Source organism: Falco naumanni, chromosome 17 (genome assembly GCF_017639655.2).
Source record: "Falco naumanni isolate bFalNau1 chromosome 17, bFalNau1.pat, whole genome shotgun sequence".
NCBI lineage: Eukaryota > Metazoa > Chordata > Aves > Falconiformes > Falconidae > Falco > Falco naumanni.
The window spans coordinates 1405669-1418394 of record NC_054070.1 but is presented as its reverse complement, the minus strand read 5'-3'; the positions used below and the strand labels follow the sequence as shown (position 1 = coordinate 1418394).

Sequence of the window (12726 nt, the reverse complement as noted above, 5' to 3'; positions counted from 1 at the left end):
CTGGGCAGAGTCCATGAGCAGCCTTCCAGCTCCCACCCCGCTCCTTCTGGGGATCTGAGCTTTCCTTTGAGGAGCCAGCTGGAGTTGCTGCTGCCCCAGCATGAATGCAGTTAGCTGGGACAGCAGGTGGCTCAGAGCAAGGATCAACCTCGCAGTGCCAATGGGAGGCCAGGCCTTGATAATTCACCTCTATCTGGGTTCCTGCAGGGGCCAGGCTCCCTTTAGCAAGTCAGCACAGAGGGGTTGCACCGCCCAGCTGATGCCTCCAGGGCTGGGTCTGTCTCCCCTGCTGCTCTGCACCTCCTGTCCCCCACCAGATCTGGCTATGCCAGCATGTCCAGTCATTCAGCAGATAGGTCTGAGTAGCTCTGGGTGAAGAGCAGGACCCAACACATGAGGCCGAGTACAAATTCCCACCCCATTAAGTGACAGCAACCAGAGAGGTGGCACATTGCAAAAGGGCATCACCTGCTTCCCAGCCTGCTGCTGGCACTGGCTCACCCAGATTGTTTCTCCAGGACTTCCACAAGCAAAAACGATCTTATTTGGTTGCCAGCATCTCCCAGAAAAGAGCATGAGGTCAGGCAGCTGCAAATGCATCTTCTTTTCCCCCTGCCTATTCCCTAGCTTAGATGTAGAGGACATTTTTGCCCTTGATCCAGCTGCTTGAGAAGTTGATCTCCTCTCAGACGCATTTCCTAATCTTCAAGCCCTGCCCACCAAATCTCTAATCACCACTTGCCCTCCATGGCCATGACCTGGCCACGGTGTGGGGCAGGAGTTGAGCTACGGCAGCCCTGCTTGAGGAGCAGGAGGTCTGCAGAGAAGAGCGGTTCGCAGGCAGGTAGGTGAGGAATAGATCAGGGAGCCACTGCTGTCCCTCCTGCCAGGCACCCGCCACACCGCCCACACAGCAGCTCCACACTGGCCGTTCCCAGGAGGCTGCATGGCCGTTTTCTAAACGGTCTCTCTTTTTCTTTCCTGTTTTTGTTCCCTTTTCTTTTGTTTCGTTTTTCAAAGAACACATTGTTACAAGAGCTGGAAAATACCCAAAAGCAGATAGAGGAACACCAGCACGACAAGGTAAATGCCGCTGCAGGGAGCCTGCCCTAGTGACTGCGCTTCCTCACTCCTAATCCCCGGCTAGTGGCAGTCGTACCTCCTAAAATACCCTAGTTTCGGAGGAGCTGGGATCCCGAAGCGCCCAGCAGCAGGAGGCCACAAACTAACCCACGCAGTGGCTGGATGGAAGCTGCCACCCACCTCCCTGGAGACCCCCGGTTCGGTTCCCTAACAGGCATGTTCAGTCCCGTCTCCATATTTGTATCACACTCATCCATCCCTGACCCCCCCGCCGAGGACAGCAGTGAGGCCGGGGTGGCTTCGCCCGCGTGTCTAGAGGAGGATTTACCCCAGTGCTCTTTGGTGCAGCCTGGCTGCGAGGGACAGTGCTGCTCAGGCAGCCATGTCCCCTTTGTCCCTGAGGCTGTCTCAACCCCCTCACTCAAACTGGGGGGGAAATCTGCTCCATGCCCGGCTTGCAGAAGGCCCCATAGGTCTTTGCACCTCCCCTGCTCTCAGATGAAACATCTAAGTAGGGTCTGCAACTTGAGTCCACATTGGCCTGTGCTGGAAAGCTGGGGGGTTGCAGCTTTTTGAAGCAATGGGATCTTTCAGGATGTGCCCCTACTCTCATGCATGGTTGGGGGGTTTGGGGGGGCTGCTTTCCCCCTTGCCCAGGGTCTTGGTCTCCCAGATGCTCCCTGCCTGTGGTGAGGATGTGCAGGCACTGCGCACGCTTTCCAGCCACGTCTGCTCAGCTCAAGGCAGAGGCAAAGCTCTGAGGCTCGCATGACGCTGCCTGCATGTTGCCCACCCCAGTACGGCCCGTTTGCCTACAGGACTGGATCCTGCTGTGCCTGGAGGATCCCATCTCCCCTGCCTCCCTGCCCGCCCGCAGCCTGGCCCCTCACACCTCCCGCAGGACAGCACAGCCACTTAGTGCAGGCACAGGTTCCTGATGAGGATGGGGCTGGCAGCTGGAGGGACAGGGCCAGCATCAGATTTGGCTAGCGAGTCCTTTGCTGCCAGCCCTTTGCCAAGACGAACGTGCACGTGCCGTCTGGAGCACAACCAGAGCATCCTAGTGGGACCAGTTTTCCTTCATTTCTCAAAGCAGCATCGCTTCAAGCACGCATGTGTCTGTCTGTCTGGCCTGTGATCACTTCCTCCCTTCGCAGCATCGCCCCAGCATCATCATTCATTGTTGCCTGCATGAGCTGTTTCTTTACCGATGTGTCAAAGGTGCTTTAAACCTGGGATGGGGATTTGTAAAGGGAATATAAACCTGGAAATAGCTAAGGATGTGGATTGCCCCAAACCTGGCAGCTCTTCAGAGCAAAACCAACCCCTGCCTGTTTCTTGTCTCACCCCAAACAGCGACGGTTGTCTGATGAGATTGACAAACTGAGGCTGGAGGTCGATCAGCTCAAGACCAGAAGTGGGACGTTTGTGGAGAGCGTGCACACGAGGTAAGGGCCATGCACCAAAACCCCGCCAGCCTGTGTGCTTGCATCCTGCATCCACGGCTTTGGGGGCATTTTGCTTTTTTAGGGCTCCAAAATGCTGTTGGCATCAGGCATTTCTGGTTTCACCAAGCCTCAGTGCAGGACTGCAGGGTGGTTCATCGCAGCAGGGTCAGCCTCAGCTGTGCTGTCCCCATCGTGGATTATCCTGGGGTGGGACACAGGCTGTTGGGAATAACCCAGCCCAACTGAATGGCCCCAAATCTGCTCTTCTACGGGTGAAAAACCACTGGGCTTTGTTTCTTTTTCTGCACAAAGGGCTTAATTTTCTATGAAAGCTGGATGTTCACCAAACACATTTCCCTCTGTGGTGTGCTGGGGGTGGGCTGGTGGAGAAGGAGGAATCTCTTTTGAGGTGTTGCAGGCAAAGGACAATGACCGCCTCATTTTTTCGCCTCCTTTCTACAATGGTCCTCCCACACCCTTTTCATTTAAAGTCAGCTGGGAGATGGGGAGGTACCAGCCCAAAGCACCAGGAGGAGAGATGAGTCCATCGGGTCTCAGCCTCCGTCACTGCTCAGGGTACCCAGCACTGCTGCAAGAAACCAGGGGGTTAGAAAAGGAAGATGCCAGCACGAGATGCACCCCACCATGTTGCTGCAGCCGCCCGGGAGTTCACATCCTCTTCTGAGCATTTTCAACATGGGTTAGAGGCAGCAAGGGATCAATGAGAGCAACATCCAGAGGGGAAAATTCACCTCTCAGGAAGGCTGGAAGAGATGGAAAGGAGCCAGTGTAACCAGCTTCAAATCTGTTCAGCAGCTGTGGCAGAGAGGGGAGGGCCTGGAGGCCCTGTGTCTGTCACGGAGGGGAGAGTGAGGGAGAGCTTGTGGGGATGAAGGACAGCTGAGTGCCAGAGGAGTGTCTGGAGCACCTGTGGGACCTCTTTGTACAGGTCTGTAAGAACAGGATGTACAATTTGGGGTTGGTGGTTTTTTTAATTATTATTTCTTGGATGAAAAATCATCAGAAAGCTTGAGTTACAGAGGCCAGAATAATTCCCCAGCTGAAATGTTAGCTTTTGTCTAAGGCACCTTTATCAGTTTTTAGCTTGGGAGCAGCTTGTCAGTGGCTCCACAACAGAAATCCCCTTGAAATTTGGGCCGTGCCTTCATCTGCAAACACCAAACTGACACCAAGCCAAGCTGCTTGTGTTAGTGGTTTTGTCTGGGCTCAGTAGGATGCTGTGGTGGGGAGCCCAGATCTGTATCTGCACTGCAAACTGGACCCACCGTGGTGGAAAACCTGCTATTTGCCTTGGACAACTGCTTTTGTCATCGTAAATCCAAAAAACCCTCATGCCTCCTATGGCAATGCGTATAGAGAGCAATGTCCCCTTGCTCTGGGAAGGCACTTTGCTCAACTGTCTGGTTGGGTCTTCAGGGTGAGGAGGAGCAACCAGGCAGTGTGGAGATATGCAGTGGGTACCACAGGCGGCAAAAAGTGGCCTCGTGTCCCACAGCAGCTGCTGTATTGCTCTGCCTGGCATGGGGACCCACTCCCAAGCACCAGCCCAAGCATGGAGGAGGAGGATGGAGAAGTCCCAGACAGTTTCTACTGAGAGATCCCAAAGAACGCTTATGTCCCCACACCTGGAAAATCTCTTTCAAATGAGATTTTCTTCATCAGAGTTTGGGTTTTCTTATTTCATGAGAATGTTGAACATATAAATAGAAGGAGAAAAGCAGTACATGTTGGGAGGTGCAAGCTGTTCTTGAGAGGGAAGGACAGGAAGGGACTGTTCAGCTCATGGTTTCACAGCAGACTCACTGCGCCAGGTGGTTTTGGCCAGAGCTTGGCTGGCTGCCCCAGTGGGTAGTGCAACGAAGGGGGAGGCAGCAGCGGGCCAGGGCCCAGGGCTGAGCTTCCTACAGTCTGTGAGCACATCACCAGGGCCAGCATGGGGGAATGGGGCATCTCTCTCCAGAGCCTGGTTTTGCATCGTTTTCTGAGAGCAGGCAAGCATCTCTGGGGTGGGCGTCCCGGAGTGGCCTCATCCTCCTCTGTCCTGAGCAAGCCTGAGCTGCAAGGGGAGTAGCCTGGTGATGAGGGCATCCTTGCATGGAGCAATGTCTGCAGCAGGGCTCTTTCTCCCCAGATCACATATGGGTAGTGCCACGGACCTGCGCTTCCCACTGAGCGCTGTGGTCCATGCCCCCGCCGAGCCCTTCGGGACAGCCCCGGGCCTGCCTCGGGCACAGAAGGGCCGATTTGCCACCCGTCGAGAGGAGCCAGCCAAGGTAATCCATCTTCATGCCAGCATGGAGTCAGAGCTGGGGTTGGGGTCTTCTTCTGCCTTGCATGCTGGTCTCATGTGTCCTTGATTTGCAAACACGGGGCAATGTTATTCACCTGGTGCGTGGGGGGGTTAGTGTGGCAGGATGGATTTCCCATTGGGCTTGCATTGAGTTGTAACTGTTGCGTGGAGGTCTCCAATTTGGCTTTTGGAGACATGGGGGTGCCGAGTAGGACCAGTGGACCTTGTTCCCCCAGGACTGGGAGCAGACCCAGGCAGGCGGCGTCCTGGCCACAGGGCCTCATGCTTTCGACAGCGACCCTGAGATCTCCGATGTGGATGACGATGACCGTGAGACGCTCTTCAGCTCCATGGACGTGCTCTCCCCTGGCGGGCACTCAGATGCCCAGACATTGGCTATGATGCTCCAGGAGCAGCTGGATGCCATCAACGAGGAGATCAGGTAGTGACCATGGCCAAAACCCACCACCACCTTGCTCTGAAATGGCTCCAGGGGTGGCAGGAGGCTCTGATGCCCTAAAATTGAGGTCCTGGTTGAGCTTCAGCCAGGGAAATGGCTCTAGGACATCCACCCACAGGGCTTGGTCTTTCCTGCACATGGCTCCCTGTCCCTCAGCTGCACCAGCGCTGGCTCACAGAAAGGTTCATTATTTAAAAAAAAGTCCTCCATGAATATTAAAAGAAATCGTGGTATGTCTCAGCTGTGGTTTATGTGGATCCTGATGGATCTTTGCTGCCATTCCTGGAGACAGGGCGCTTGAGTCACAGCACCCAAGGTGCATTTCCCCAGGGTAGGGAGATCCTGTGCTGGGAGGTGTGAAATGACTCCCCAGAAAGGTGGGGAGCCAGGAGTCCTGAGCCCTGCTGCTCTTCCAGGATGATCCAAGAGGAGAAGGAGTCCACGGAGCTCCGCGCAGAGGAGCTGGAGACCCGCGTCACGAGCGGCAGCATGGAAGGCCTCAACCTCACCCAGCTCTGCAAAAGAGCTTCCATCCCCACCTCGCTGACGGCCCTGTCCCTGGCCAGCTCATCCCCACCGCTCAGTGGCCGCTCCACCCCCAAGCTCTCCTCCCGCAGCGCCGCTCAGGACCTCGACCGCATGGGGATCATGACATTGGTGAGGAGGCAGGCGCGGTGGATGGGGGGCTGGACAGGGTGTGCGCATGGCTGCCTGGGGTGGGAGCGATGCCCCGGCATCCACGTGGGTGTGCGGGAGGGTGATGTGGAACGGGGGTGCCCATGTTCGCTGTCTCCCAGCCTGGCACACCTGGCCCCGGGACTGCTCTGCGGGGGGGTTCTCCATTAACTGCCCCCCTTTCTGTGTCTCTCTCGCTTTCCCCCTTGCAATCAGCCCAGCGACTTGAGGAAGCACCGGAGGAAACTGCTAGTGAGTGGCTCCCATCCCGTTGGTTTTTGTCCAAGCCCCTTTTCCAGCCTGCTCCTGGCTTTGTCCACACCAGGTCAGGGTGCAGCAGGCGCGGGATGGAGCTGGGGACCCCAGGGATTCAGCAGGAGGATCATGGGGATCCCATAAGGTGCTTGGAGATGTGCCAGCTGGCAGCCTGGGGGGTCTGGCAGGACATGGGGAGGTTCAGAAAGCCACTGGGTCCTCAAACATTGTGTGTCCCCTCTGGCAACAGGGAGTCTTTGGGACATTCCCATCTGTGCTCCTCAGAGCCCTCTTCTGAGGGCCGGCAGCTCCTGTCTCCACACCCTGACATGGACCATGGAGCTGCATCCTCTTTTCCCCCTATTCCCAGGTTCTTGGCCATGTGGCCACATCCTCCCCATCTGCTTGGGCATCTCGAGCCATTGCCAGAGCTCTAGTTCAGGCCAATCCTGGAGCGTGGCAAAGCCTCAGGGCCCTGGTGGCTCTTTTGGCCATGCCTCCATGGAGCAAGAGAGAGGCAGGCAGCAGGGCAAGGATGGAGGTGGGCTTTGGCTGCCCAGCCTCATGGCTTCTGTGCTTGTTCAGTCACCTGCAGCTCGGGACGAAAGCCGAGAGGATAAAACCACCATCAAATGTGAGACGTCCCCCCCATCCTCACCCAGGACATTGCGGCTGGAGAAGCTGGGCCACCCTGCGCTAAGTCAGGAGGATGGGAAGAGGTATGTGGAGCACCCTTTGGATCTCACACCAGTGCCTGCTCTGTTGGTTTGAGGATTTACATGGGGCAAGCGTGGGATTGTGGGACGGGCTGGGGTTTGCCATGGCTTGTGTGCTGCTCAGGAATAACCGAAAGGCTTTGCTGTTCCTCTCCCTCCTCCATCCCCAGCTCGCTGGAGGAGCAGGCCAGCAACCCCAGCAGCAACAGCAGCCAGGACTCCTTGCACAAGGGCTCCAAGAGGAAGGGGATCAAATCCTCCATCGGGCGCTTGTTCGGGAAAAAAGAGAAGGGTCGCTTGATTCAGCTGAGCAGAGAAGGGGCCACGGGGCAGGGTCCGTGAGCAGCCCTATTCCTGTGCGTGCCGGGTGGGCGTCCTCTTGGGCCAGGCTCTCTGCACGTCTCCTGGCACTGTCTGGCTTTAGGGTGCTGTTGGGGTGACAGACGGAGGAGCAGGGACACCTCTGCTGGTTTGGGGATGTTGGGGCCACTGGCTCTGGGCCCCCTGAAGCTACAGGGCCATTGGGTTCTGGTGCTTTCTGCCCCATGGCCCTTTCTGGCCTGAGCATGGGATCACTCTTAATGCTCTGCAAGAGCTGCAGTGAGGGTGGTGACCCCCTGTCACTGTGCCTTATCTTTAATGTCCCCAAATCTGCTTCCCTCGCCATAGGACCTTCTTGATTTTGTAGAGCCCTTTGGTAGGACCAGCTTTTCCACTCTTAAATCCTTCTCTGCTTTGATGTTTAGCATTTTGCAATGGGAGGCATGGCAGGCAGAGATCCCCTTGGGCTTTCCAGGGATGCAGGAGGGCTATGTGGGTGGGTTGGAAATGGAGACTGTCACCTCCTGTGGTGTGACGGTGCGTCCCCAACACCCTGGCATGGGGACTGCGAGAGTGCCCACAGTGGCCCTGGGGGATGTCATGCTGACCCTAGGGAAATCAGGCTGACCTGAGGATGTCTTGCTTGCCCAGCAGTGCTGCTGACCGAGATGGAGGTGGGCATGCAGGACCCTCTGGGACTTGGCAAGCTGGGTGCTCAGGCCGAGAAGGATCGGCGCCTGCGGAAGAAGTGAGTGAACCTTCTTCCCTGCCCCAGCAAAAAAATGTCCTGCCCAATGGCTGAGAAGCAGGGGCAGCATGGGACTGGAAAAGGCCTCTCATCTTCACCCTCTCTTGAGCCCTGTTAGCTCCTTTATTGCTTTGCTACCAGCTGGTTCTTATTGCCCATGGTCTACTCACTTTCAGGAGCCCCTTTCCCCAACAAGCTCCCAATAAATGACTCTTGTGCCTCTGTTCCCTCCAGGCACGAACTCCTGGAAGAGGCTCGGAGGAAAGGATTGCCCTTTGCTCACTGGGATGGCCCCACTGTTGTCTCCTGGCTGGAGGTGAGGCAGAGTGTACCTGTGCATCGTCCCCATGCACCAACAGCTTTGCAGTCACTGCTGGTCTGTAGTGTGCTCCCCCAACAGCGGTACAGCACCCCACAGTCCCACCATGCTTGGTCCATGCACATGGTTGGTGGTTACAAAACCGCGGGAAACAGAGCAGATCCCCAGATCCCTCACATATTCTGTACGGTCGTGATTTGAGTAGAGCTTTGAGTTGAAAGGCTTAGTGGGTGCTCTTTCCCTGGGCTGTGTCCGTCAGATATAGGGATGCTGGGGTGCCTGCAGGCCATCTGTGCAAGCTACAAACAAAAATGGAGCCCCATGTGGGTTTATTGATATTGAGCTTCAAAGAGGATGACCTTGATCCTGCCGGTGGTAGTTAGAGGGGGTCTGTCAGGCAGTCACCAGCTTTGCCCTGTTTTGGCAGCTCTGGGTGGGGATGCCAGCCTGGTATGTTGCCGCTTGCCGAGCCAACGTGAAGAGCGGAGCCATCATGTCGGCCCTGTCTGACACTGAGATCCAGAGGGAGATCGGCATCAGCAATGCGTTGCATCGCCTGAAACTGCGTCTGGCCATCCAGGAGATGGTCTCGCTTACGAGCCCCTCAGCACCACCCACCTCACGGACGGTAAGTGCTCCGTGCTACAGACCCTCCATGGAGCAGGACAACGCACTGGTTTCCCTCCTTCCTCTGGCTCGTTGTGACCACAGCGGTCCATCGGTCACCAGGGAGTCCCAGTGTTACAGGCAGACGTGGCCGTGGAGGGGGTGACGCTCCCTCATGGGCCAGTCAAATCACCAGACACTTGTCCTCAGGCACAAAGATCGTTTATGACCATCGAGTGTGAAGCACTTTCCTGTCTTGAGGCACCAGCAAATGCTCTTTTCCTCACACTGTGAGACTGTCAGCAAGAGGCTGACCCTGCTGAGCAGCCCGCGAAGAGCAAAGCTTGGGGACGGTCTGCCCTGGAGAGGATAAAATCCCATCCAAACAGCATGTGTGTGATTTACAGGGCCAACTCAGTTATGCACAGCCTTTTCCTCAATACCAGCCTTTTCCTGGGATCACGTGAAATTCCTGGGGCAAATCAGAGCAACTGCAGGTCCCAGTTTTGCCCTGGATAGAATATGGAGCAGATGGAGGGATCGTGTCTTGTACTGGTCCCCAAACCCCTCGAGGGGTTAATGGTGCCCCAGTAATGTCAAGACACATCTGTAGAAATGCAGCCAGCAGAAGGAAAGGCCCCAAGCGTGCTGTGTCCCTTCAGCTGGCCGTGGCTGGGCTCACAGCTGTTAGAGACAAGCCTGCAGGCTCCAGGAGCGTAACACCAAAGTATAAAGGCAGCCAAAGGGCCAGTGGTCCTTGCTGCGCTCTCTGTGGCTGCACGGACAGCCCAGGGTTCCCACGGGCAGCAGGGTGCCACCAGCCTGAGCTGCAAGGACGCTGCAAGACCTCCCCAGTGCAGCTTCAAGCGCAAGGGTGGCCTGATCCTCCATCAGCCTGAGCCAGGCTTATTTCCAGCACGGTTGTGAACTGAGGCCGTGGCTCCATGGTGGTTTACCCTGACCACTCTGCTCTTTTCCCCGCAGTCCTCTGGAAATGTCTGGGTCACCCACGAGGAGATGGAGAACATGGCGACTTCCACCAAGACGGTGAGGCTGACTGGCCCCACTGCTGCTGCACAGCGTATCAGTTACCGAGCTGAGCTCCGGGTGTGCATTAACACACTAAACCCCGGGAGGGAAGGGGATCTTTGCTGCATCTCGTGTGTCAGCTCTTGGCCAGCACTGTGCACCTGTTTGGAAAACATCTTTCAACCTTTAATATCCCAACAATTTCTAAAACTGGCTTAAAAACCATCAGATGCATTTTCCTTTGTCAAGCCCCAGTGGGTTTTGCTGGGTTTCTAGAGTGGCTTGTCTGTCAGTTGTGAGTTAGAGAAAGACAAAGAACGAGAGTGATCTCAAGATGGATGCGTGAGATTGAGTCCCACATTGGCCACTCTGCACCCAGAGAAGCCACTGTCTAATCTCCCATTGACCTTAGCACACCCAAATGTTGTCCCCACTGTCTGTCCCTACCACTGGCTGATAGCTTGGGGTCCCTCGGAGGGACGTGGCTATGCTTCCAGAAGCTCTGGCTCCTTTGGAGAGGTGTAGCCGTGCTCCCCTCTCTGCAACTGAAAACATGGGCCCCACGCCCATGGCTCAGAGCAGGGGCAGCATTTTGGATTTGTTGTGTGAATTAGGCATTTTTTTGAAGCTTTTGTCTGCTGGTAGCACAGACTTGTAACTGCCAGATGCCTTTTGGGAAAGGAAAGCTCAGAGGCACGGCAGGGGTGTGACACTTTCCCTTGGTGGGTTTTGTGAGGTTGAGCAAAACCAGTACAGGTTGACAAGGGAGGAAATAGCTACAAAATTGGTGAATTGGGTTGAGCAGCCCCTCTGGGGGTTGTGACCCGTGAGCTGAAGCTTGGGTTTCTCTCTGCATCCATCGGTCTACGGGGAACCCAAGAAGTGCCCATATTTCCCAGGGAAGATGTATGAGCCCCAGTGTCTGTTCCATCTCCAGCCCAAGGCCCATCCGGAAAGCCTCATCCCGTATCCTCCTCACTTGTCTAAGAGATGGGGTGAAACCTTGTACCCATCAGGGTCGGGGCATCCCCAGCACCCTGCTGACAAGGCTGAGCTCCCTGACCGTGCAGCCATGAGACCAGCCCCCATCCCTTCTGGGTCACGCTGTGCCGAGGGGTCCCACGCTCAGCATGCACGGCACGCGATTTCATGGTGCAGGGCCGCCGGGTACTGACTTTACCTGTCCTTTCTGTTGACATGCTGCATGTGTCACACTTAGGACACAGAGGAAGGCAGCTGGGCACAGGTGAGGTCCCATGTTACGCTTTTCTGTGGGCGGTAAATGGGGTGGTTATGGGAGGGAGAGCTGGACATCATGGGGCACATGGGAGATGAGCTTGGGGCATCAGTATTCGCCAGGTCTTTGTTGGAGTCTGAACCTGCGCCCTGTGGTTGCTCCTCTGAGCCATCTTTCAAGTACAGGGTGGTCCTCCTGGTGGTCCTCCTGGGACCTTGCATCAACCAGCGTCATCTGCTTCAGGCAGAGTGGCTTTTTCTAGGACCTCCCCTGTAAGATACAGGCACTGTGTTAAAAAAAAACACCGAAGAGTGACCAGACACCCTGCATGGGAGACAGGTTTCTAGCTGCACAGACATTGAGTGTTCACCTTTCTTTTAGCCCCAAGTTCAGGATACGAACCATTCTCGTTAACTGAAAGGTGAGAGGGAAGAGTCCTGCTTGGATCCATCTCTTCTGGTTTTATCACTCTCAAATGTTTTACTTTTCTTCTGGTGGGTTTTATTTTATTTTTGGACCCAGGATCAGCTTCTGCCCAAAACCTGTTATTTTCATTTTTAAGTCATAAAGCAGATCTTTGGGTGATTTCTAAGCTTCTTAAAAATCAATTGGAAATGCACTGAAACCTTTTTCTTAGTTGTTTCAGCTTTCATGAATATACTTTTTCCAGAAGCAGCTAGTCATAAAGTCCAACTATCCATTATGCTTGCTTTTTGGCTACTGCCTTGTCTCCTTGGGGGACACCAGCAGGACACACACCATGGCCAACAGGACTGTTCCCTTCAGTTCCTTCGATAGAAACTGGGGTTAAACTCCTCTGGCCTAGGGTTGGTCCTTAGGACAGCGACCCCCAGGCTGCAGCACTGAAACTGTCACTGGTTTCCTAGGAGTCTGCAGCTCCACCAAGCCATGGTTTCTCCCTAGCTTCTTTGTTTGCTTCTCCACAGACACTGGCCTATGGGGACATGAACCACGAGTGGATTGGGAACGAGTGGCTGCCCAGCTTGGGTCTCCCGCAATATCGCAGCTACTTCATGGAGTGTCTTGTTGATGCACGGATGCTGGACCACCTCACCAAGAAAGATCTCAGAGTGCACTTGAAGATGGTGGATAGCTTCCACCGGTGAGTCCCCTCCTTTGGGAGGTCGCTGGGGTGCAGTGTCTGCACATGGGGCAGAGGATGGGGCAATCTGAGGGGTTGTCCCATCTTGGCCTGCCCTGGTGCTCTAGGCTAAACTCAACCACCTGGTCTGGAGCAGCTCATATGGGCTAATGTTCTCCTTCATCAGACTCCTTGCAGCAAAACTGCAGAGGATCAAGCCTTCTCCTGGCTGTGGAGCAAACCTTGGGCTCATCCCACCTGGTACCCCACTGGCAGGCAGAGCAGTCGTCTGCCAGCAGCCCAGTTTGGAGAAGGCTTATGCCATCCCAACCACCCGGCTCAGACACCGGTATCCAGCCCTGTCATGGGATACCACCGTCCACCCTGGCCCACGGGGTGGTGTCCGTGGCCCTGCC

The 12726-nt window shown here is 55.6% G+C and overlaps 1 protein-coding gene across 15 annotated transcripts in view; it reads left to right on the top strand.

Moving 5' to 3' along the window:
• PPFIA4 (PTPRF interacting protein alpha 4) overlaps positions 1–12726 on the top strand; it is a 57720-nt gene that overhangs the window by 39442 nt on the left and 5552 nt on the right. For 5 of the 15 annotated variants that reach the window (XM_040616764.1, XM_040616763.1, XM_040616761.1 and 2 more), the window contains 14 exons: positions 1021–1083; positions 2440–2531; positions 4684–4825; positions 5079–5284; positions 5719–5959; positions 6194–6229; positions 6818–6951; positions 7119–7282; positions 7921–8017; positions 8252–8333; positions 8764–8964; positions 9927–10049; positions 11191–11217; positions 12156–12331. In XM_040616764.1, the coding sequence (XP_040472698.1) occupies positions 1021–1083; positions 2440–2531; positions 4684–4825; positions 5079–5284; positions 5719–5959; positions 6194–6229; positions 6818–6951; positions 7119–7282; positions 7921–8017; positions 8252–8333; positions 8764–8964; positions 9927–10049; positions 11191–11217; positions 12156–12331 (1784 nt within the window). The remainder of the gene's footprint in view (positions 1–1020; positions 1084–2439; positions 2532–4683; positions 4826–5078; positions 5285–5718; positions 5960–6193; positions 6230–6817; positions 6952–7118; positions 7283–7920; positions 8018–8251; positions 8334–8763; positions 8965–9926; positions 10050–11190; positions 11218–12155; positions 12332–12726) is intronic. The other 10 variants (XM_040616770.1, XM_040616765.1, XM_040616769.1 and 7 more) reach the window with 10 other exon arrangements.